Source organism: Catharus ustulatus, chromosome 18 (assembly GCF_009819885.2).
Source record: "Catharus ustulatus isolate bCatUst1 chromosome 18, bCatUst1.pri.v2, whole genome shotgun sequence".
NCBI classification, from domain to species: Eukaryota; Metazoa; Chordata; class Aves; order Passeriformes; family Turdidae; genus Catharus; species Catharus ustulatus.
The window spans coordinates 961,796-983,562 of NC_046238.1; the positions used below are offsets into that span (position 1 = coordinate 961,796).

At 45.7% G+C, this 21,767-nt stretch overlaps 1 protein-coding gene and 1 long non-coding RNA gene across 2 annotated transcripts; one reads left to right on the forward strand and one right to left on the reverse strand.

Annotated features, from left to right (window-relative positions):
* The first annotated feature begins 898 nt into the window (after nucleotides 1–898).
* On the forward strand, nucleotides 899–20,603 carry SLC15A4 (solute carrier family 15 member 4). The gene is made up of 8 exons (XM_033076135.1): nucleotides 899–1,531; nucleotides 7,065–7,357; nucleotides 8,096–8,264; nucleotides 8,841–8,918; nucleotides 9,831–9,999; nucleotides 13,341–13,496; nucleotides 17,717–17,875; nucleotides 20,244–20,603. The coding sequence occupies exons 1-8, from the start codon at nucleotides 962–964 to the stop codon at nucleotides 20,390–20,392; spliced, it is 1,743 nt and encodes a 580-aa protein (XP_032932026.1). The 5' UTR covers nucleotides 899–961; the 3' UTR covers nucleotides 20,393–20,603.
* On the reverse strand, nucleotides 2,356–8,484 carry LOC117004949. Its single transcript, XR_004419724.1, has 3 exons — nucleotides 8,353–8,484; nucleotides 3,207–3,244; nucleotides 2,356–2,740 (listed from the first exon to the last, which is right to left on the reverse strand). It is a non-coding gene; the product is annotated as an uncharacterized LOC117004949 (long non-coding RNA).
* Nucleotides 20,604–21,767: the final 1,164 nt, after the last annotated feature.

Sequence of the window (21,767 nt, forward strand, 5' to 3'; positions counted from 1 at the left end):
AAAAACCCCAAAGATGAGCTGGGGCCTGGAGCACCTCTCTTCTGAGAGAACGGGGAGCTGGCCCTGAGAAGGGATCTCATTAATGCGCACAAATATCTCAGCGGTGCCAAGAAACCGGTGCCAGCCTCTTCTCAGTGGTGCCCAGCAACAGGACGAGGAACAATGCCCAGAACCTGAAGCACAGCAAGTTCCACCTCTCCCTGAAGAACTTCTTTTCACTAAGGGAGGCAGTGGCATTCCAAAAGCACCGGGCCGCGTTCCTGCGCCCCTGCTCCAGCTCACCCTGCCTTGCCGGGGGGTTGGCCTGGAGGATCTGCCTTCCACCCAAACAGTTCGGAAATTCTGGCAAAACCATTTCCCTGCGGCAGCCCCGGTGCGAGGGCAATCCATTCAAAGCGGGGAGAGAACAGCGGCGGGGAGAGAGAGAACACCGACGGAGAGAGGCGCCGCATTGCCCGGGGTGCCCAGCTCCGGCCGGGCACTGCCGGCCGCACTGACAGACACCGTGATGGACACGCTAAGGGCCGTGCCCGCCGTCCGGCTGTTCTGACGGACACGCTGAGGAACCTCCCCGCCGCCCAGCCCTCTGACGGACACCCTGAGGGCCATCCCGGCCGTCCAGCCGATCTGACGGACACCCGGACGGACACCCTGAGGATCCGCCCCGCCGCCCGCCCGCCCGCCGGGGTTCCCTCACGGCCGGCCCCGCCCCGCCGCTTCCGCCCCGCCGCGCCCCACCCATCACATGACGGCGAGGTGGGCGGGGTGTCAGCGCCTTCGACCAATGACGCCGCGCCGCTGCCGGGGGCGGGGCCGGACGCCAGCGGATTGACAGCGCTCTCAGCCAATGGCGCCGCACCGCTGTCCGGAGGGGCGGGGCCGGCCCGGCGGAGGGCGCGGGTCCCTCGGGGCGGGCCGGGAGCGCGGCAGGGCCGCGGCGGGGCCGGGGGGACGCGGGGCCATGGACGAGGCCGAGCCGAGCGAGCGCAGCCCTTTGCTGAGCAGCGGCGAGCGCGGCAGGGCCGCCAGCAGCGCCTTCCAGGGCCGGCGGCTGGCCTGCGCCGCCGTGCTGCTGGCCGAGCTGCTGGAGCGAGTGGCCTTCTACGGCATCACCTCCAACCTGGTGCTGTTCCTCAACGGGCCGCCCTATGGCTGGGAGGGCGCGCAGGCCAGCCAGGCGCTGCTGCTCTTCATGGGCATCACCTACCTGGTGTCGCCGTTCGGGGGCTGGCTGGCTGACGCCCTGCTGGGCAAGTTCGGCACCATCCTGCTGAGCATGGCGCTGTACCTGCTGGGCATGCTGGCCTTCCCCGTCATCGCCGCGCCGCACACCCGCCAGGGCCTGTGCGGGGACATCCCCCTGTTCCCCGTGGAGAACTGCTCCTCGCCGGCCGCCAACGCCACCCTGGCGCCCTGCTCCCAGGCGGGAGCCACCCGCTACTGTGCCACCGCCACCTTCGTGGGACTGGTCCTCGTGGGGCTGGGCGTCGGCTCGGTCAAGGCCAACATCACCCCGTTCGGGGCAGACCAGGTCAAGTATGGAGTGGCAGCTGCTGCAGGGCTGGCGGGTGCCCAGGGGTGGCAGAGGGGCTTGCCTGGCTGGGGTGGGCAGTGCCCGATCTGCCTGCGGGGGCTCAGCTCGGCATCACCCAGCTCTGTTCCCTGCGCGATGCCACTCGCTAAGCTGTGCCCTGTTCGATGTCATTTAGGTGCCTGTGGGTGTCAGATCCCTTATGACCTTTGGTTTCCTGGTTGCCCTGCCTCAGCTGTGGTGTCTGAGTTGGCTAAGCCATCACCATCTTGACCACTTGGGTTGAATACTTAATGGCCATCAAGTGGACTGTTAATTATCCTCCCTGGCGAATTTATCCCCAGTTAATTTGAGCTCAGAGCTCATCAGATGAAGTACAGGATACACATTTCAGTTTGACAGGGATGGCAAGGCCTTCTCAGCCTTTACCATCCCGTGATAAAGGAAGGCCACAGAACAAGCAGGTTTTGTGCTTTGGGTATTTGTGCACTGCATTGCCCTTGAGTGGCATTTCTGTGCAGCCTCATGCTGCATCACATGATGGGGGAAGCTGCTGTGGCAAACCTGGGCTGTTCCATAAGGACACTCCTGTCAAGTGACCTTATCCAGACCCACCACAGTGATATCATTCACTGGTCATCCCTGCAGAACCCAGTGGCTTCACAGAAAACATTTGAGAGGAAACTGGGAGTTCAGTGGCAGTGGAACACTCTGTTACAGGAACACTCTGTTACAGGAACACTGTAACACAAACACTCTGTTACACGAACACTGTAACACGAACACTGTTACATGAAAATTCTGTTACATGAACACACTGTTACATGAACACTCTTACATTAACACTGCAACACGAACACTGTAACACGAACACTCTGTTACACTCTATTACATGTACTTATTTACAGTCCTGTGCTAAAGCGGTGTGCTGGCTGTGGATGTTGAAAATGTAATTTCTGCTTTACAAATGAAGAATTTCACTATGCTCAGGCACTACTGAGCAGCTTTTCTAACCATAAAACTCCAGTTGCATGTCTGTTTACTGGCTCACTGAGTTCTGCTCAGAGCAGGTATCAGAAATGCCATGAATTCTTTGTAGGAGGGAGGATCCACCACAGAATGATTGCCAAACATACCTCTGTTCTCTCTTGTGCAGTTTGCATTTGTCATTCTTTGGCATTTCATGTATTCTGAATTGTGGATTCCTGGCTGAAAGGCAGTGTATAAATGTAAAACATTATTATAGCCCAGCATTGTGTGTCCCCAGTGCATCAGTTCTGCTTAAGCCAGCCTGAGCCCATCAAGTGAAATAGCTTTAATATGACTTTATCTTGTAAGGTGTTTTTCAAAACTGACTGCTTATCCCCAGAACACTTTATGAAAGTTAAATATGGCAGATAAATAATGGCAGGAACAGAGCAAAAGGAGAGCCATTGCCAATGGAAGTGTAGCTGTTGTAGCTGGATTTTGTAAAGGCTTTTCCCCCAGGATTTCAAGGAAAGCAGTTTTTGGCTGTGTTTGCAGATAATTCACAGTGATTTATGTAGGGTGAAGCAAAAGAAATACTCCTTTCTGGGCCATAATAATCAGTGGAGCTCTGCTGAGGACTGAATTTCCCCCCTTCTCTCTTTTTCTGGCTTATCTCTTGCTAAATATATTACAGCATGCCACTTACCTTGGAGTGCAGTTTGGGGCCCCTTGGGTGCCTTCTCCCTGCAAAGGAATGAAGAAAACTGCTGGGGAGATGTGGATATATCTGTCTAGCTGTGTATCTCCATCTATCTGTATCTCTATCATCTCTGTATATCTGAGAATAAAGTCTGTCTGCCAGAGCCACATCCCTGGGAGGCCAGAGCACACTGCAGACATGTTTTGGCTGGATGTGTGCTGATAAGATTTGTCCTCTTCCCCCAGAGTACCAAAGGAAAGGATGAACTGTACATCGTGTCCTTTAGTTGGCACAAACACTTTCAGAATGTTAATTACATTTTCATTGCAGATCTCTTAAAAATTACCATGTGAATTGTTCAGCTTTAACGTGTGGATAGAATTTGGGTGGAGAGCTCTTGTATAATAATTTCTTTATTTAGCAGAATAACTTTGTGGAAAATCAGACACTGAACTGCAATGCTTAAGTTGAAAGATGTGTTTGTAACTAATTGTTTAATGTGTGCCTTTAGGAGTGCTGTTGAAGTAGGGTTAGTGTTGAGTAACTTTCATCACTCAGCTTAGCAAAAAAAGTTCATTTTCTCTCTTTTCCTGGTCAAAAAAAGACCAGCTTTTCTCAGCTGTGTTTATAAATGCTTTTCTGGAAGTTGCACACTGATCCATCCTGCTGTGAATGTGAGCTGATGTTCTCAGAATAGCATTTGTTGACACGTGATCCCAGGACCTGGCACTTTCCAGTTCCCCTTTCGAGTGTTTTGCTGTCACTTCCTGTCCCATGGAGCAGTTTGTGACTTTCTGCACTTAGGAAACAATGGGGCTGTTGGTCATTATTGTGAAAGCTGCTTCAGCACTGAAGCCAGAATAGCAGCAGATCCTAATCTCATATCAGCCATAATCATTCTAATTATAGCTGGATCTGTGTGAGGGTTACAGCCATGGGAGAGGTTCCAGCTCACTGTGCCTTCCCTCCATGGCCAATAAATCCATCAGCCACAACTGCCACACATCTTCCAGCTCGGCTAAAATTGTTGGTTTACAGTTGCCATTGGAAATTGCTGCTGTAAAGATGGCTTCAGAGTGATTTTCAGCCTTTATTTATTTGTAGAGCATAGATTTTCCAGCCTCTGGGTAAGGATGGAGAGCCACAGATAAAGATCTGAAGGTCCCTGACTGCAACTTATTTTGTTGTTGCTGCTGTCAAACTTCTTACGAGCCTGTGGACCTCGAAGGCTCTGCAGAGAACAAGTCTGAAACAAGCTGTGCCATTCACAAGGCCAGTCATAACAGACAGGAGAGGAAGCAGCCTTTATATGGCTGAATTTTAGTGTCAAACTGACATCATGCAGGACCTGAGCAGTGCTGTGGAGCTGAGTGTGGAGCTCTCTGTGCTGATCTGAGTGTTGTGTGCAGTGAGGGATGAGAGGGTCAGGGTTCTGTGAGTGTGACTGCACAGAGCTCCTGGCATTGTCCCCTCCTGGGCAGGACAAGGACAAGGACAGGGCTCTCTGCTCCATCCTTGCTTTGTGTGTGCTTGCTCTCAGAGCTGACTGCATCAGTTTGGGGTGTTTGCTACATTTGTCACTTGTGACTGTCAGTTGATTGCAGAGAAAATGAAAGCTGTTACTGTCAGGAACTTCTGAATGATCTTGCTCCTTTCACGTGGGGTTTTGACAAGACATCTTCACAGTTCTTTGTTTGAGAAGATATTCCACCAGGCAGTTCACTGGGACTTTTATTCACTTATTAATGTTTGTCAGTGAAATGGCACTTCAGACGTGGCTGTGATTGATTTTTAGTGCAAATATATATTTTGATAAAGAAGGAGAAAATGGATTCTGTGCACTGGAAGTCTGTGGTGTGCCTGTCCTTTGAGCACTGCCTTCCTTTTGGTCACTCTGTTCCAAAAGGACACTGAAGGACATTTCTGGGAAGGGTCACACACATGGTCAGTAGTTTCCAGGTGAGGATTCACAAATCAATCTAAATTTCCTACATTGGAAAAGGCAGCAGAAAGAAAGATGTGGCAGTGTTTTGTGCAGCAGTGGTGAGTTGAGAGAGACAGCAGGGCATGGATGGAGTTCATTTGTGTCCGGGTAAAGCAGCGAGGCTCGGACAGGGCAGTTCAGACAATAATTGTGTTAATTAGCACTAACTAACGACCTGGGGAGCTCTGTGCATGGGCTGGTAGGGATCCTGACAGCTGGCCTGGCCTCAGAGGCAGGTTACACAGGAGAGGAGAGCTGCACTGATGAAGTGGAGAGAAGCCAGCCTTGGTTCAGGAGGTTTCTCAGCAGCTAATGGCTGGAGGCTGGGATAATGTTTGACAGAAGCCTCATGCTGTGCTGCCCTGTTCTTACCTGCATCAAAGTCTGCTTTCTTCTCCCAGCTTTCCTTTGTAGAGATGTCAGCAAGGTCATGTGCAAGAGGGAGGATGAGAAGTCATCTTCCTTGCAGAAATAAGAGAACTGAGACTTTGTGATGAAGAAATGGAAACTTATCAAACAGATGGCTAACACTTCACACAGGCTGGAGCACTGTGTTCCACGGGATTGTTTGCTAATATCCTGCTGCTCACTGGGCTTTGGAAGGAATTCCTGCATTGATACACTGCTGCACTTGAGCAAAGTTAGGATTTGAGTACCAAGTTGAAGAATTTCTTGGGTTTAGTCTCCAGGACTGAACTGGACATTCTAACAGCTGCACCTGAATGCCTGACACTGCTATGAACTATGCACAGGAATTGATACTTCAATATTTCCTTTGTTGGGTTTGGCTGGGTGGTACAGCTGGGCTGGTGCACCAGGGAAACCTGAAGCTGTTAATCAGAACTGACAATGTTAAAAACTCATTTTAACACACAGCTTGCTTTTCATATTGCAAACTAAATACTGATCTCTTGAAGATGTGGCAGATGAGGAGGGGAAGTTTGCAGTTACAGATGGAAAAGAACAGACTCAGCCACTGACTGATGCAGTATTCTGGATTCTTCTGCAGACTACTTGATCTTTTTAGTGTATTTCAAATTTTAATTTCCACAATTTCTCTTACATCACCTCTTCTGAGTGGTGTTGGGTTCCTGGGACTTGATTACAAAATGTGGGTAACTTAGAGTAGGCAATAATAAAGAGGGATGCTGAAAACTGTACAGGATAGTTCTATAAACCAGGGATGGCTTTACTTTCACTGGACAGACACTGAGAGCTTCAAGCAGAAAAATAACACCACAAACAGCACTGACTTAGAGGGATAAATATTTACTGGGGCCTTGTGATCCTCAGGCAACCCAAATTTAATTAATTTTTTTTAAAGGTCAGAATGACAAGTCCTCAATTTGTGTTCTGATGAGAGGCATTAAGACTGTGTTAAAATTTAAATTTGTTGTCTAATTACCAAGTATTCATTTGAGGCTTAGGAAATGGAATAGTGTTAACTGTTCTGTAAATACAGTTAGAAGAAGCAATTGAGGAAAGAGGTGAATTTTTAGGTAGCTTAACTTTTTGTTACTAAAAAATAGATACTTAAATTCCTGTGGACTATGGGATGTAAATCTGAGGGAGCTTTTTGCAGAGAAATGACCCAGTAGAAATAATAATGGCCTCTCTGGGAAGCTGTGTCTCAGTAGTGGGGCTTTTTATCCCTGTGCTGAGCTTCTGGAAGGTTACTCACATCATGGTGCAGCTCACTCAGGTGTCATTTCATCAAACACCATGTGAAGCCCACAACACTGAAATCATTTCAGTGGGACTCTAAATGAAACCTGAACTCTTCAGTGTGTTGAACTTGTTTGAATTCTAATTCAAAGATTCTAATTCTGTTTAGCCTTATTTCTTCTGAAGCTGAAGGGCTTGTTTTTAATCTTTTCCAGGTCAAAGACCGGGGTCCAGAAGCCACAAGAAGATTTTTTAACTGGTTTTACTGGAGCATTAATTTGGGAGCCATCCTGTCCCTGGGAGGGATTGCCTACATCCAGCAGAACGTGAGCTTTGTGATTGGATACAGCATCCCCACAGTCTGCATTGGCATCTCCTTCATGGTGTTCCTGTGTGGCCAGAGCTTCTTCATCACCAAACCTCCTGATGGCAGTGCCTTCACAGACATGTTCAGAATCCTCACCTACTCCTGCTGCTCCAAGGGCCACGGGGAGCATTCAGCAAACAGGTTGGTGATGTGTCTGGGTGGGCTCCATCCCGAGCCAGCCCAGGGCTGGAACCCCAGCAGAGCCTGCAGGAGGAGGAGCAGGTCTGCTCTGAGAACTGGGAAACTGGAGTCCTGCAGAGTTCCTGGGAGTTGAGGGGTGCAGGAGGGCACCCTGAGCTCCCTGGGTGTCTGTGCAGCCAGAGCAGGGTGTGAGCTGAGCTCTGTGTGCTGCCAGCTCCCAGTTGTGAGAGTGTCATGTAACCTGGTGTGCTGCTCTCAGCATGAGTTAACTTCTCTGGTACATGTCTGGATGCCCTCTGGTTTGGAAAGCACTCTCATCTGCATTTAATGCCTTAAGTAGCTTGATGGGGAGCCAGAATTTTTCCACTCTTAAGAGCTGCCCATGGAATACTGGTGGTTGAATTGAATCACTGGGAAGAGGTGTCAGGTGTCTCCTCTGCAGTGGGGTTTCATGTGTTCAGACTGCCAAACAGTTCAGTGACTTAACAAGGAATATCACAAAGTACAGGCTGCCCTAAGCTCTGCCAGTTATTTGGGGCTGGGGGGTATGGGGAGGATGGGAAATGAGGAACCTGCATAGCACAAGGTTTCCTCTTCTGTTTCTACCTCTGGGGATCCATTCTAGCTGTGTCACTGTAACTCACATGAATTACTTATTTTGGAAATGCATTAGCTTTTTATAAGGAAGACAAGACTGCCAGTTGTGTCCAACTAAAGATGTGCAATCCTTTTCCAAAGTGAAGGCCAGGGAGTGCTGCACCCGCCTCGCAGGCAGAGCCTCTTCGAGATGGCCAAGCTGTCCCGGGGGGGCCCCTTCAGAGAAGACAAAGTGGAGGATGTAAAAGCTCTTGTCAAGATTATCCCTGTCTTCCTGGCTTTAATACCTTACTGGACAGTGTATTTTCAAGTGAGTCCTTCCAAATGGTTGCAGTTGTATTTTACATCATTGCTAATTTAACATTTTTTGGGTGTTCTCTCATAAATAGGAAACTTACCTTCAAGTTGAGAGATGGGAAATGACTGCTAAGGAATACTCTCAAATAATAGTTTGACCTAATAATACAAAAAAAAATCATTAGAGTTGTAGTTAAGACTCAGTTATACAAATTCACATATCCTAAATACTGTGCTGTGTTTCACCTTGCATTTGTTTCACACAGGTTAGGGTAAGTGCTCTAGACCTCATTTTAATTTTCAGGTTCTGTCTTATGGAAATGATTCAGGATATCAAATACATTTAGATAAAGAAAAAAAAAACAATGCAGGAATTGTTTTCAAAGACACACAAATGATTCTTTGTGGTTTTAGCCAAAATAACTAAAAGGTTAAAAAACCTTGTAATGTTCTGACCATAATTCTTTTCAGTTTGCTATGTTAGCATTTCACCTCTGGTGTAATCTTTCTTAATTGTTACAAAATGAAAAATATCTTGCTCTCAGCACTCCCTGTCCAAGTAATCTCACCTCCTCTTTCCTGCTGCTAGATGCAGACAACATATGTACTGCAGAGTCTCCACCTGAAAATCCCTGAGATATCCAACGACACCAACTCCATCCACACGGTAAGCAGGGCACAGCACGTGCAGAGAGCCTTTCCCCAGCTGAAATGCAGGTTAGGTCAGGAGGGTACAAACATCCCAGGGGGTTCAGGGGACTGAGGAGCACAATGCACACCCCAGTTCTGTGCCTGGAGCTGCCAGCAGCCTGCTCTGGGTGTGTTCAGGTGACTCTCACTGCTCTCATCAGGAGCTCCTGGACCCTTCAGTGGCCCAGCTCTGACTGTGAGGAGAGCTGATCAGCCTCCATGCCCTGAGTTTTCATACCAGGACAGGAGCCAATCTGCAAGCCCAGGAGGAGTGAATACCCATCTTAAGTGATACATTAACATTTGGAATTGGAGACAGGTTTGTTACTTTACACTGCCTAATCAATTATCACTTTACCACTGAAAGAAGCTGTTCAGTCAGTATTTTTTCAAGAAAGGCTGGCATGATGTGATTGCAGACATGGTACAGAGAAATAAAACCATAGGATTTACAGGATATGTGTATTACACCACCCTCTCTATTCATTTGACAAGTGTAACTTGATTTTAATTGAATTTTGCATTTACATTTGTACATCTCTACTGTGTATCTCTTTCTGCTGCTCTGTGGCATATTTCTGATAGTTCTCAGCTTAACAGAAGATACACAAGCTTGGCTATTAAATACTTTCCATGACTCAGTTAGGTGAAAAGTGTAATTCTGTCAGATGAGAAACTGATGCATGAGCAGTGAGATTCAATGAAAACCTGAAGAGCTGAATATTTTATTCAGCTTTCAGAGACTTATTTGACTTTTCACAATGTCTGTCAGTGCACTGTTTATTTCAGATCAAAGTGTTCAATCAAAACTTTTTTTTTTTTTGTAAAATAATAGTAAAAATCAGCTCCTAAGTATGGAATTACCAACTTGAGTCCTCTCCCCCTGCAGTTTCCAGCAGCCTGGCTGACCATGTTTGATGCAGTGCTTATCCTGATCCTCATACCCTTAAAGGACAAGCTGGTGGACCCCATTTTGAAGAGGAATGGCTTGCTGCCATCCTCACTGAAGAGGATTGCAGTTGGAATGTTCTTTGTGATGTGCTCTGCCTTTGCTGCAGGTAAGGAAACAACCTGGGGGTCTCCTGGCATAGTGAATTGTTCAGCTCACAGCATTTAAAAAAAAACTGTGTGAACATCTAATCCAGCATTATTCAGATCTTTATTCGTGGGAGAGTTGGAATGTGCCTTCATGGATGCATTTCTCTCAATAAAGGGGATTGTATCCAAACATTTACTAAACTGTTTTGAACACTTGCAATAAAATTGGACCTTTTTCCTGCCTGAGGTAGACTTTGCATATACGCTTTAAAAATATTTCTTCATACATTCTGACTTCCAAGTATAAAAAAGCTGAAATTTTACCTAAAATCCTTTCCCCTGACCTGAAATAATAAAGTTAGCTTATGGCTGAACAAGAGTTTCCTCCCACTTTGGGTTTTCTCTCCCCTACCTTCCTGTTCCCTAATGTTTGGGAATTAGTGTAGTGTAAAATAGCTGTAGCATGAGAGGGAAAAGATGCCAGCTCTGCTGGCCCCATCAATCAGCTGCTTTTGAGGTGATTTCAAGTTGTTAAGTGCTGCTGATGTGGAACTGAACATCTCAGAGCAATGCTTCACAGAATCTATAGCCCTCACCAGCATCACTGCAATGAACATATTGATAAAGCATTACAGCATTAAATAAATTCATTGCAGCACTTGGGATCCCCCATGTTTTAGGGAGAGGGACACTTTATGTGGTTATTAAGATTTCTTTCAATGAGAGAGGTAATTATTGGGCCAAGGTCACTTTGTGGGCAAGGAAAGTTCTTAAGGCAAAGTCACTGAAAGTTAAAATAGAAGTGTTTCTCCTATTCCATGTTTCTTAGGACACTGCTGCTGCAGAAGAGGATGATGTAAAACACTTAAATGTCACCTCTTGAAATAGAACCTGTGGGCTCACACAGAAGGGAATTAAAGCCAGCAATGTCTGTCTTTATTCCTGGTGGGGAAGAGCACCTCAGGCTGGGATAGCTGAGGTGGGGAATGGGCTCACAGCAAAATTCCTCCAAGTTCCAAATGCTTTTTTCAATTCCCCTACAAGTGTCACACATGATTTTGTTGGTTTGATGCTCCCCAACTGTTCCCCATTAGAAACTGAAAAGGTGAATTCTTTGGGTGATTATTTGCAATCTGTTGTGAAGCTTTAACCTTTTGGAGTGACTTAACATCTGCTCATCATAACAGGAGTTCAGGAGCTTCAGTTGAGACAGATTTGGGGTTTAGGAAACTTCAGTTCTAGCAAGGTGTTGGTTTATATGTTTCATTCAGTTTTTTATTTTCTTGTTAAGTGGTATTTATTTTAACATTCTTAAAATACACTGCTACTTCCAACCACTGCTGCCTTTGAGAGGCACACTGAATGAATTCTTAAACACCTGAAAATGTCAAGAATTGCAGTCATGGCAATATCTCAATGATTTGTTTGTGCCATATTTGCATTTTCACTTGCTTATCTAACAGCCATTAGCTGTGGACACTACTCAGGCTGCCTATTAGATTGGTTATATTATTTAAAATATTTTATCAACTGTGTTAAAATACAACTGATTAGATTTAATGAACATCTGCTGTGCTTCATGCATCTTTATGGTGAATTCTGAGCAGCAATGTTCAAGGTTATTCAGCTGGAAAATCTACTTCATTTACAGAGTTGAAACCATTATAGCAAAAAGTTCAGATTATTTTAACCACTAAGAGTGTAAAATTAAACGTGAAACTTGTCTATCAAAGTCTTAAGGGAAGAATCAATAGATTCCAGATTTGAAGTACTCTGAAGATGAATTTATGGCAGAAGTTGCTATATTGCAGTTGTGCTCCTGGGTGGCTCAATGCTTATTTTGTAAGAGTGAAAACACATTAAGATCACTTGATGTTTTGAGGTGCAACAATTCTGTGTTGAGTGGAAATAAATGAAATGATGCCTGAGCTTTTAGATGACTCTACTGCTTTGTTTACATTTTAATTAAAATGTAAACACTCTAAAAATGTAAACACCACTCTAAAAAGTTTGGCAGCTATATTAAAACATCAAGAAATGCAGTTTTATTTTAATTGTAGCAGCTCTCTGTAGTTCAGAGGGCACTGAGGCAGCTGAAGAGCTAAAGATACATAAAAATAAAGTGGGTCACCTCCAAAGAAGTGAGGAGTGTGGAGAAAGCGTGGTGGCTGGCCTGACATGAAGCAGAAATAAATTCAGAACCACCTTTACCTCCAGCCCAGGTGTCAGGCAGAAATTTGGCACTGTCACTTAGCACAGAGATGCTGCTCTGGCTGCTCCCCTCAGGGCTTTAGGAAGCAGATTTGGGAGGCCATGGAGGCCAGGAATCAGGGTGGGTGTGCTTTGGGAATTGTGTTGGTTGGTGTGGGAGGTGCTGGCAGCGTGGCTCAGGGGGGTTCACAGGGGATGTGGGGTGTCCATGGCACCCCTGGCTGCAGGAAAGGGGAGCAGATATCAGTGCTGTGATGCCCATGCATATCTCAGCCCTGGGGGTGCTTTTGGGGATATTTTGGGTCCCAGGAGGAGTCAGGTCCTGGGAGTGTAACCCACTCAGTCCTGCTGCTCTGAATTGGGATGAATAAATTCACCTTATTTCCAAGGATTAGAGATGAGAGCTCTTTTACAGAGGTCTCTTTTGGGTGAAGCAGGGACTTTTATTAACTGTTAGCTGTGTAACTGTGAGCCAATTGTTTAATCTGGGCAACTTCAACAAACCCCTTCAGCATTATTTGATATTCACTTTCTACTCTAAACTGTTGTGCTGAGCAAGCTAAAAATGCTTATATTGTACACTATCATGTCTCTTTTTCATTCCATATGAAGTACTTTCTATGCAATGTATTGCTTGTAAATCAAGCTCTAATGAGCTCTTGGATCTCTTTGGATGAGAAGTGTCATATAAATGTCATAATCATATTCATAGAGGGTTTTCATAGCTCTGCAGGACTGGGGTAGCCATTTCCATAAGCAAAAGGGTTTCTAATTTATGAATACTGTGGTGGCAGTTGAAATGGTTCAGCAGTGCAAAGTAGTAGTTTGTGAAAATGAGATTGTCTTTAAAAAAACCCCAGCACAGTGTCCATGAGAGCTGTGAGCTGATCCATCCAGAAATGGGCTAAGTGTTTGTATAATTATTGCCACTGAATGAGAATATAATCACTAATTCTGTGGCAGAACAACTGTGTGTCTTGAAATAACAACAGCAAAAGGAGCCTGAAATGCTTTATGTCAGGAAATAAATGCACATTCCTGCTGTATCATTTCTAATTGCAATGCAGGGCTGAAGCCTAATTAAATTCTTAATGTGGAGAAACAGTGTTTGCATCTTAGGTCAATCTTTTTTCCCTCCCCTTTCACACAGGAATTCTGGAAAGCAACAGACTGAAAATTGTAAAGGTTAAAACAATTAACCAGACAATTGGGAATGTTACATACCATGCTGCAGATTTGCCAATCTGGTGGCAGATTCCTCAATATGTGCTGATTGGATTCAGTGAAATATTTGCAAGTATAGCAGGTAAGAGCCTTTGTGTGCTTAAATCTGCTTTTGTATCTGTCATAAACGATGGACTCTTAGAAAATAAACACTTCTCAGCTCATTGGAAGTAAGCTCTGATGTTCCCAAATACATTTTTATACAATATTGCTCAATTTGAATGGCAGAGCTCACCACTGCCTTGCATGTTTGAAGCCCGCCTGTGTAAGGCTGTGCTTTCAAAGCTGAATTTCAAGCAGAGTAACACCTAAAATATTTGTGTGGCATCCAGTTAGTGCAAGCCCTAATGGAAAACAATGTACTCTTTCAATATTGTATTTTAATGCAGTTTTGTGTTCTCTGAATCTTCCTCTATGTTGGAAATACAGTTTGTGCTTTGTGAGTTTTCTTACAGACTGAGCTCACAGTTTAGAAAGTCAATTAATAAGTAGAAACACCTTTCTAAGGGCAAAGGGAAGAAATAAACCCCATTTAGAAAGACTTATCAGTTTAAAGTCATGTTACTTGAGTTTTTTCATCTATGAAATAAGAAAAGTTTTTGTGCACATTAATAATGAAGTAGCTATTTTTATATCATTTTATCTACTGTATTTCCAGCTCAGTTTTCTGTGGCTGTTCCAGTACTTCAACATGACACTGAGCAAACTGAAACAGTACTCCAATTTTGTGTGTCTTGAACAAATACAAGAGATCTCAAATTCCCCAACACTGCCCTGAGCTGCATGGAGCTGTGTGTTCAGTTAGCTGGCAGTCAGGGAGGGGTGACCAGGACAATAAAATCTGAATTTCTGTCCTGCAGGGCTCAGCAGCAGAGCTCAGGCTCTCTGTGGTCTCTGGGGCTTTCCCAGCTCTGGTTTCCTGGGGCTGCACAGCAGAAATGCTCTGGGAATGTCCCACACTTGCTGTGGGAATGTCCCAAACCCTGCTGGGTGTGCAGGTGCTGCTCTGCCTTTGCTCAGCACCACTGTGGGGCTGATGCAATCCATCAGTGACTCCATGGAAAAACCATTCCATTTGTGCTGGAGTTACTTATTAAAGTGTTGAAATCCAGTTTGCAAACACTGAGCTGTGAGGACCCTGCAGTGCCAGAGCTCCTGTCCCTGGATTGCTGTGACAGCAGCTCCAGTTTCACTTCCCCTGGGGAGGCTGCTTTCATTCCTGGGCAATCACAGAAGTGAGATTTGGGATTCTGGAGCTTTGCTGGCAGTGGCCCCAGCTGTCTCATGGCCCATTTGTTCCCCTCTCAGTGGAGCAGAGAACTTCTGCTCCATCAGGTTTCTGGTTACTCGTGTTCTGCTGTCATCACACTTGTTAGGAAATAAAATAAGGTGCTTGGATTGCTTGGCAAGGAGAATAAAAGGGGGGTTTGTTGTTTTTTTCCTAACTACTCATTTGGTGTCCATTTCATTGTGTGTGTGTGTGTACCTGTCACAAATGGTAACACACAAAAACCTGAAGATAAAATCTTGCCTGATTTAATTACTTATTAGAACTAAGGTTGTTCTTGGCATTTTTATCCAAAGAGTAAAATGAATTACTTGTAGTCAGTTAAGTGATTGTGCCACTTAAATCCTACCTCAGATAAACAGATGACTTATCAGAAATACAAGTGTTCATGGAAAATTAAACCAGTTTCTTCCCTCTTACACAATCTTGTTTCTCTGTCAGGTACTATTAATAGTTTAGAGGTGTTTGCAGGGAAAAAACAGCAAACCTGTGTGCAGGCTGTGGAAAGGTCTTGAAGCATTCTCTGTTTGCTGAGCTCCAAGCTGAGAGGACTTCAGTGGAGTTCTTTGGGGGAAGTCTTTGAGGCTCACACAATTCCTGTGTGAACATTCTGCTGTTCTGTGAACATTCTGCTGTTCTGCACTGCTGGCTCTGTACCAACAGCATTATAACTTCAAAAACTCTTGGTCAGTGTTTGAAAAAGATCTTCCAGAAATTCTATGCAGAGCTTAATTGCTCTGTGTAGTGCACTTCCATCAGATTTTTTACAAAGGCTCTTTCTGCCTTCTGACTGTTATCTGAACATGATTCTTAATATTTTTAAGAAGCCCTTTCAAGATTTAGAGTGTACTTTACCAATTCAATATTAAACTTGATAAAGGCATCTACTGTGCTATGAAATTCAAGTTTAAAACAAGCCAAGTGTTAATGGTTACAAAACCACAGTGATGTGGAAATGTTTGTTGTGAGCAAAAAGGGACTGAACAGCACAAGAGCTGAAACATACCTCTGTTTTTCTGTTTACTGTTAAACTAAGCATATTCTTATTAAGCCACATTAGTTACACTTGAGGTACCTTTAAAAAGATGACACACATTGCATTAATCTTTTGTATTATTCTGTCAATCCTGCTGAAGCACCCTTGTTTGACTGGGAGTTGTAATCTCACATGGCAACAGCAGTGAGGGGCTTTAATTTCACAAGTGCTTGTTTGCAGGAGCATGAAATCATTATCAAGGGCTGCCAGCAGCTCTGAAGGCAAAGAGAAGATTTTCTATTCTTTATGCCAGATTAAATCTTGGTGTTGTTGCAGAAGTCACTCAGATTTAGAAATGTACCTTATTTTGTTGCAAAAAGTGCAGGGTTACACTCATTTTGGTTTTTTGTTCTGAGTCCTAAGGTCTTATTCCAGCTGCAGCAGTCAGATCCAGGGTGTCTGTAAAATGAACAAGAGAAGAAACAGTCCAGATCCTTTCATGTGTTATACCTGAGCTTAACTTGTGCAAACACTCAGCAGCCTGGTGCCCAAGGTGTGGCTGAGGCTCAGGAGCCCCTGAGCGCTGATAATTTAACAACAAGTCCCAAACAAGCTGCTGTGTCCTCAGAGTAGGCTGCTTATTTTTTTTTAAAGTGTGAACAGACAGCTAAATACTGCTTGGAAAATCTCACTTGTGACACTGGTGCAAAGCCCAGGAAACAAAGGCACTTTTAATGCTCAAAATAAATTTCCTTCTGCCCCCCTTCAGCCCGTTTGCAGCTGTCTCTGTGCAATTCTCTGTTACAGTTTGAGTTTAGGGAAGCCCCACAGCTGAGCTGCCTGAGGATGTTTCAGTTCCCTGCTGGCCTCTCACACCAGCTCTCCTCTGGCCAGGTTTAGCAGAGTAAAAGAGCAGCAGGTGTTGGTTACAGGGATTTCTCAGGTGCCAGGAGGGTGCTGCTGGATCACTGAGAGCACCCAGCTCTGCTTCTTCCCCCAGAACCAAGTTCCTCCCCCACAGCAGCCAGGCTGGCTTCAAGAGTTAATCCTTTTCTTGAAGAGAAATGCCACTGGATTTCTATTAAACCCTGCCTGGAGTAGTCAAATAGCAGTGCTGGTGTAAATAAAGCAAGCCTTTATTATGGCAGACATAAGAGTTATGCAATTTCAGGTCTGTAACGCTCTCCTAGCAAAGAAAAATGTTAGATGAGGTAGCATTAATTCTCAGTATGAGCAGACTGTTTGGAAACAAGCATTTCACCTGTCAGAAAAAGCTCTGCAAGGAATGTATTTGATTGTCTCTTGTGAATAATCCCATTTGATTTTTGACAGGAGTATTATTCTAAAAAGGAGAGTTAATCATGGGCATTAATCTTTGCGTGGCAGAGCCTAAGCAGTGTGTGCTCTTGGTGCACAGTTCAGTAGCACACTTTTGCAGATGGATGGTCACTGGTACCTTTCTCTTGGCTTTATGGGTTCAAATTTGAGTAAAGACAGCTGAAAGTTCAAGCCCTGTATCTACAAATCTTAAAAAGAATTGCTTGCTAGCAAGCAATGAACTCAGAATTCTAGATCAAAAGTAAATTAAATTAAAATAATTACTGCCTTTGCAGTTGCAGTTAATTTCTCTGTGTCTGCACATTCAGAGACACTGAGGCTGTAAGAAATGAATGTTCATGGCCAAGCAGGAGTGGCTTTTGTCTCTGTCCTGCATGTCCTGCCCAGCAGGGACAGGGGGAGCAAGGCAGATGGGAAACTGGAACTGCCAGGTTCAAATCAGATTAGTACATTTCTTTGAGGATCATTTTAGACACAAAAATGAAGATGTTGGTTCAGAAGATCTCTTGGTTTTGTAAATAAGATCAAAGTCTGTGTCTCAAACATTGCCCATTCAGTGGGTTGATACACTGATGATTCATAAAGCAATTAAAGGACCTGGGACCTGTGAGGGGTTCACCACACACCTGTGATTCTAGAACACTTCCAGAACAATCATCTCTCACATATTCCAATAGCAGTTTTCCATCTTTTCCTGCAGGTCTAGAATTTGCATATTCAGCTGCTCCCAAGTCTATGCAGAGTGCCATCATGGGACTGTTCTTCTTCTTTTCGGGGATTGGCTCCTTTGTTGGCTCTGGGCTGCTGGCACTGGTGTCTATTAAGGAGATTGGCTGGATGAGTAACCACACAGATTTTGGTAAGTGGGATTTTCAGTGTGTCCATGGTCTGGAAAGGAGGAGTTCCAGTTAAGCATCAAGGACATGGCACTGTTGAGTTTTACACAGTTATTATTTTCAAAATATTAATTTGTCTTCTGCTCTGTGAAAGTTTCATTTTGCATCTTAAGTACAAAATAATGTGACTGTGCAAAATAATTCACTGTCCTCATGAAAACACAGGAAACCTCTGCAGAGCCTCAGTTACTTGCTCACCTGTTACTGCATTTCATCACTAGAAATCACAAATATTTTCATTTCAGTAAAAAATATTTAAATTACGTGCAGCAGAAGAATATATTTGGTATAAAGTACTGAAATTGCTTTCTGTGGTTATGGCAAGTAAAATGTACCCATCTCTGTCCCAGTGATTATTCAGCTTCCTCATTTCGAGTGACTTCATTGAAATTAGCTGGAGTTAATTCTGCATTTCCCTCTGCTAGCTATTTACACTCCTCAAGTTCAACAAATCACCTGCTTTAAGTTGCCAGTGGAGGTTAAAAATAATTATTGGCACCAGTAGGTGGCACCTCGGGAATTTCAGAAAATCCTCCCCTCCTCAGTGGCTAATTAGTTCAACCAGGAGGAGTGTGAACAGTTAAAATGTCTCCTGGACCTGCTGTGTGTACATGGCTTAAAAGTGCAGCCTAAACTTGGCATTTGGTCTAAGAGAGTTTGCCATTTCAACTGGGTTTGATCTACCAAAAAGCAATGGTGTCTGATCCCCAGCTGTGCCACAAGTTACCTGTGGCTGTAAATTGTTCTTCAAGTAGCCTGAACCTTGTGGAAGTGTCCTCCCAAATGAATATTTCATCCTGTTGAGACTTTTCCCCAAAATTTCCAGATTAGAAAAGGAACCTTGTGTGCAGCTCCACCCAGAGGGAATTGAGCTGATCAGGGCCCAGTGGGGATGAGGATTTCACACAAATAACCATGGTGCTTTTTCTGCCCCTTGCCTTTTTCTCTGCAGCAGCTGATGGGAAGACACTGCCAGATCTCCTCTCACTAAAATATTTGGGCTGTGCTGAATGTGCCCAGAGGTGCCAGCACTGCCTTCCACGAGCCACTGGCCATCTCTGGCTCAGCTCAGTGGCCTTGGGGCACTGCCAGCCCTGGGGCTTTGGAAATTTGGGGATTTGGGACCCTCCTCAGCCCAGCTGAGGTTCCCCAGCAGGAGCAGCAGCTGCAGCACCCTCAGCAGCCCCTGCTTTAACCCTTTGTACATCACAGCTCAGCTTTCATTGCTGTGGCATCACTGCAAGTTTCCAGAGTCACATCTGAGCTTCACCTGCCTTTCCCAGGGTAGGAGCTGCAAGGAGGAGTCAGTCAGTGAATGATGTGGGCTTTGCATGTGAGCATGTCCCTAAATTCCTCTGTCTGCCAGTCATGGCATCCCTGGGGGTCACCGAGTGCCTCCAAAATCTCCTGAGCAAGTTCCCTCCCTGCCAGCACTTCAGGGCTGCTTGCTGCCAGTGAATTGTTTCTCCCACCAAAACTAAGATTTCATGGGTTTAATATCCCATCTCATAAAGGATAATTACTACTCTTCAAACACATCTGCTCTTGAAATGGAGATTCACATGTATATTGTATTTTAAATGTCAAAGAAAGGCTCAGTTTAATTTTACTGCTTTTTATTATAAGTTCATTTAATTGAATCTTAAGTTTCAGTAATTAAAGTAATTTAATCTGAATGTTTATAGGCTTGCTGCAGGAACAGCTGCTGGGGGGTCCATGTACACATCACTGTTCAGTCTAGATAACAGTTCTAGATAATCATAATGGTGCAGTTGGCTGGGCTGGGCTGGAAATGAGCCACAAGAGATTGTTCTTGGGAGTGCAGCAAGGTGGTTCCTAACACAGCCAGGATGTTTTAGCAATGAGCTTTTCTTCATGGAACATTGTTTCATGTCCAAAGCACTCACTGTGACAGCTCTGAGGGAGCACCAGAGGTGAACTGAGGCACAAAGGAGTCACCTGTGTTTTCATGAACTCTAAACTTCATCCCCAAAAAGCCTGAGGAGCAACTGCAGTAATGGCTTTTTTTTTTGTATCTATGGATTGCCAACTTCTTCCTTTACAGCATTCATATATTTATTTTTTTTTAATTTTTGAGTTAGTCTAAGGCATTGGAGAAGAAAAGAAATCATTCCTTATCCTATGCACATCTTCCTCAGCAGTGCCAGCCTTTGCTCTGGAGAATTAGAAATGAACTGTGCTGTGGGATGGAAATGTGCTTGGGTTTGGTTCTGCAGAAAACTCTTCACATTTAAACCTGATAATACTCACATTTTTATTTGCATCATCTATATTAATGTTGTTGTTTTTTTCCTCCCCAACTCCTTCTAGGTAATATTAATGGCTGCCAATTGAACTATTATTTCTTCCTGCTGGCTGCCATCCAAGGAGCCACCCTGCTGCTTTTCCTGATCGTCTCTGTGAGATACGAGCGCCACAAGTCCCGGGCGGGCGAGGTGGCTGCCAACGGGAGGCTCTGAGCCCCAGCAGGGCCAGCAGCAGCCAGGGAAGGGCTGTGTGCCTGCCCAGGGACTGTGCATTCCTGCAGGAGCAGCCCTGCCCTGGAGGGGTCAGTGCCTTAGGCAGGGGACACCGCCCTGGGTGAAGTCACTGCGGGCACTGGAGCTGCTCTGTGCTCAGGGGAGATGTGCAGAGTGCTGAGCTGGGCACTGGGACTGCAGCCTGGGACATTGGGACACTGGGACTGCAGCCTGGGACACTGGGACTGCAGCCTGGGACACAGGGACTGCAGCCTGGGACACTGGGATTGCAGCCTGGGACACTGGGATTGCAGCCTGGGACACTGGGACTGCAGCCTGGGACACTGGGACTGCAGCCTGGGCACTGGGACACTGGGACTGCAGCCTGGGACACTGGGACTGCAGCCTGGGACACTGGGATTGCAGCCTGGGACACTGGGACTGCAGCCTGGGACACTGGGATTGCAGCCTGGGACACTGGGACTGCAGCCTGGGACACTGGGATTGCAGCCTGGGACACAGGGACTGCAGCCTGGGACACTGGGACTGCAGCCTGGGACACTGGGATTGCAGCTTGGGACACTGGGATTGCAGCCTGGGACACTGGGACTGCAGCCTGGGACACTGGGACTGCAGCCTGGGCACTGGGACACTGGGACTGCAGCCTGGGACACTGGGACTGCAGCCTGGGACACTGGGACACTGGGATTGCAGCCTGGGACACTGGGACACTGGGATTGCAGCCTGGGACATTGGGACACTGGGACTGCAGCCTGGGACACTGGGACACTGGGATTGCAGCCTGGGACATTGGGACACTGGGACTGCAGCCTGGGCACTGGGACTGCAGCCTGGGACACTGGGACTGCAGCCTGGGACACTGGGACACTGGGACTGCAGCCTGGGACACTGGGATTGCAGCCTGGGCACTGGGACTGCTCTGAGCTGAGCTCAGCCTGCATCCAGACCAGCACTCAGCAAAGGACACAGCACAGGAACCATCTGAAACCTCGAGCAGTGCATGGATTTCAGTGCTGGGGAAAGCACTGCTGGGTTTGGGGGGAGGAACAGGGACAAATTAAACCACAAATCAGCCAGATTATAAAGGAATATCATAACTGACCTGTTACTGACAGGGTATCAAGGACTGAAGTCCAGGCTTGCAGTCAGGAGTGTCCAAGACTCAGGACTGAATCCCAAATCCCAGTATTTTATCAGACAGCTGCTGCAGCTTTTGGTGCACAATGAACTTGTTGGGATTGAAATTTAACTGCAGCAATATTTTTATTTTTGCATTAGATGTTTTGGGACAACACCCACCTTTGGACAGGCCCTGTTCAGTCTAACCCTGTTACTCCCCTAAGGACTGTTCCAA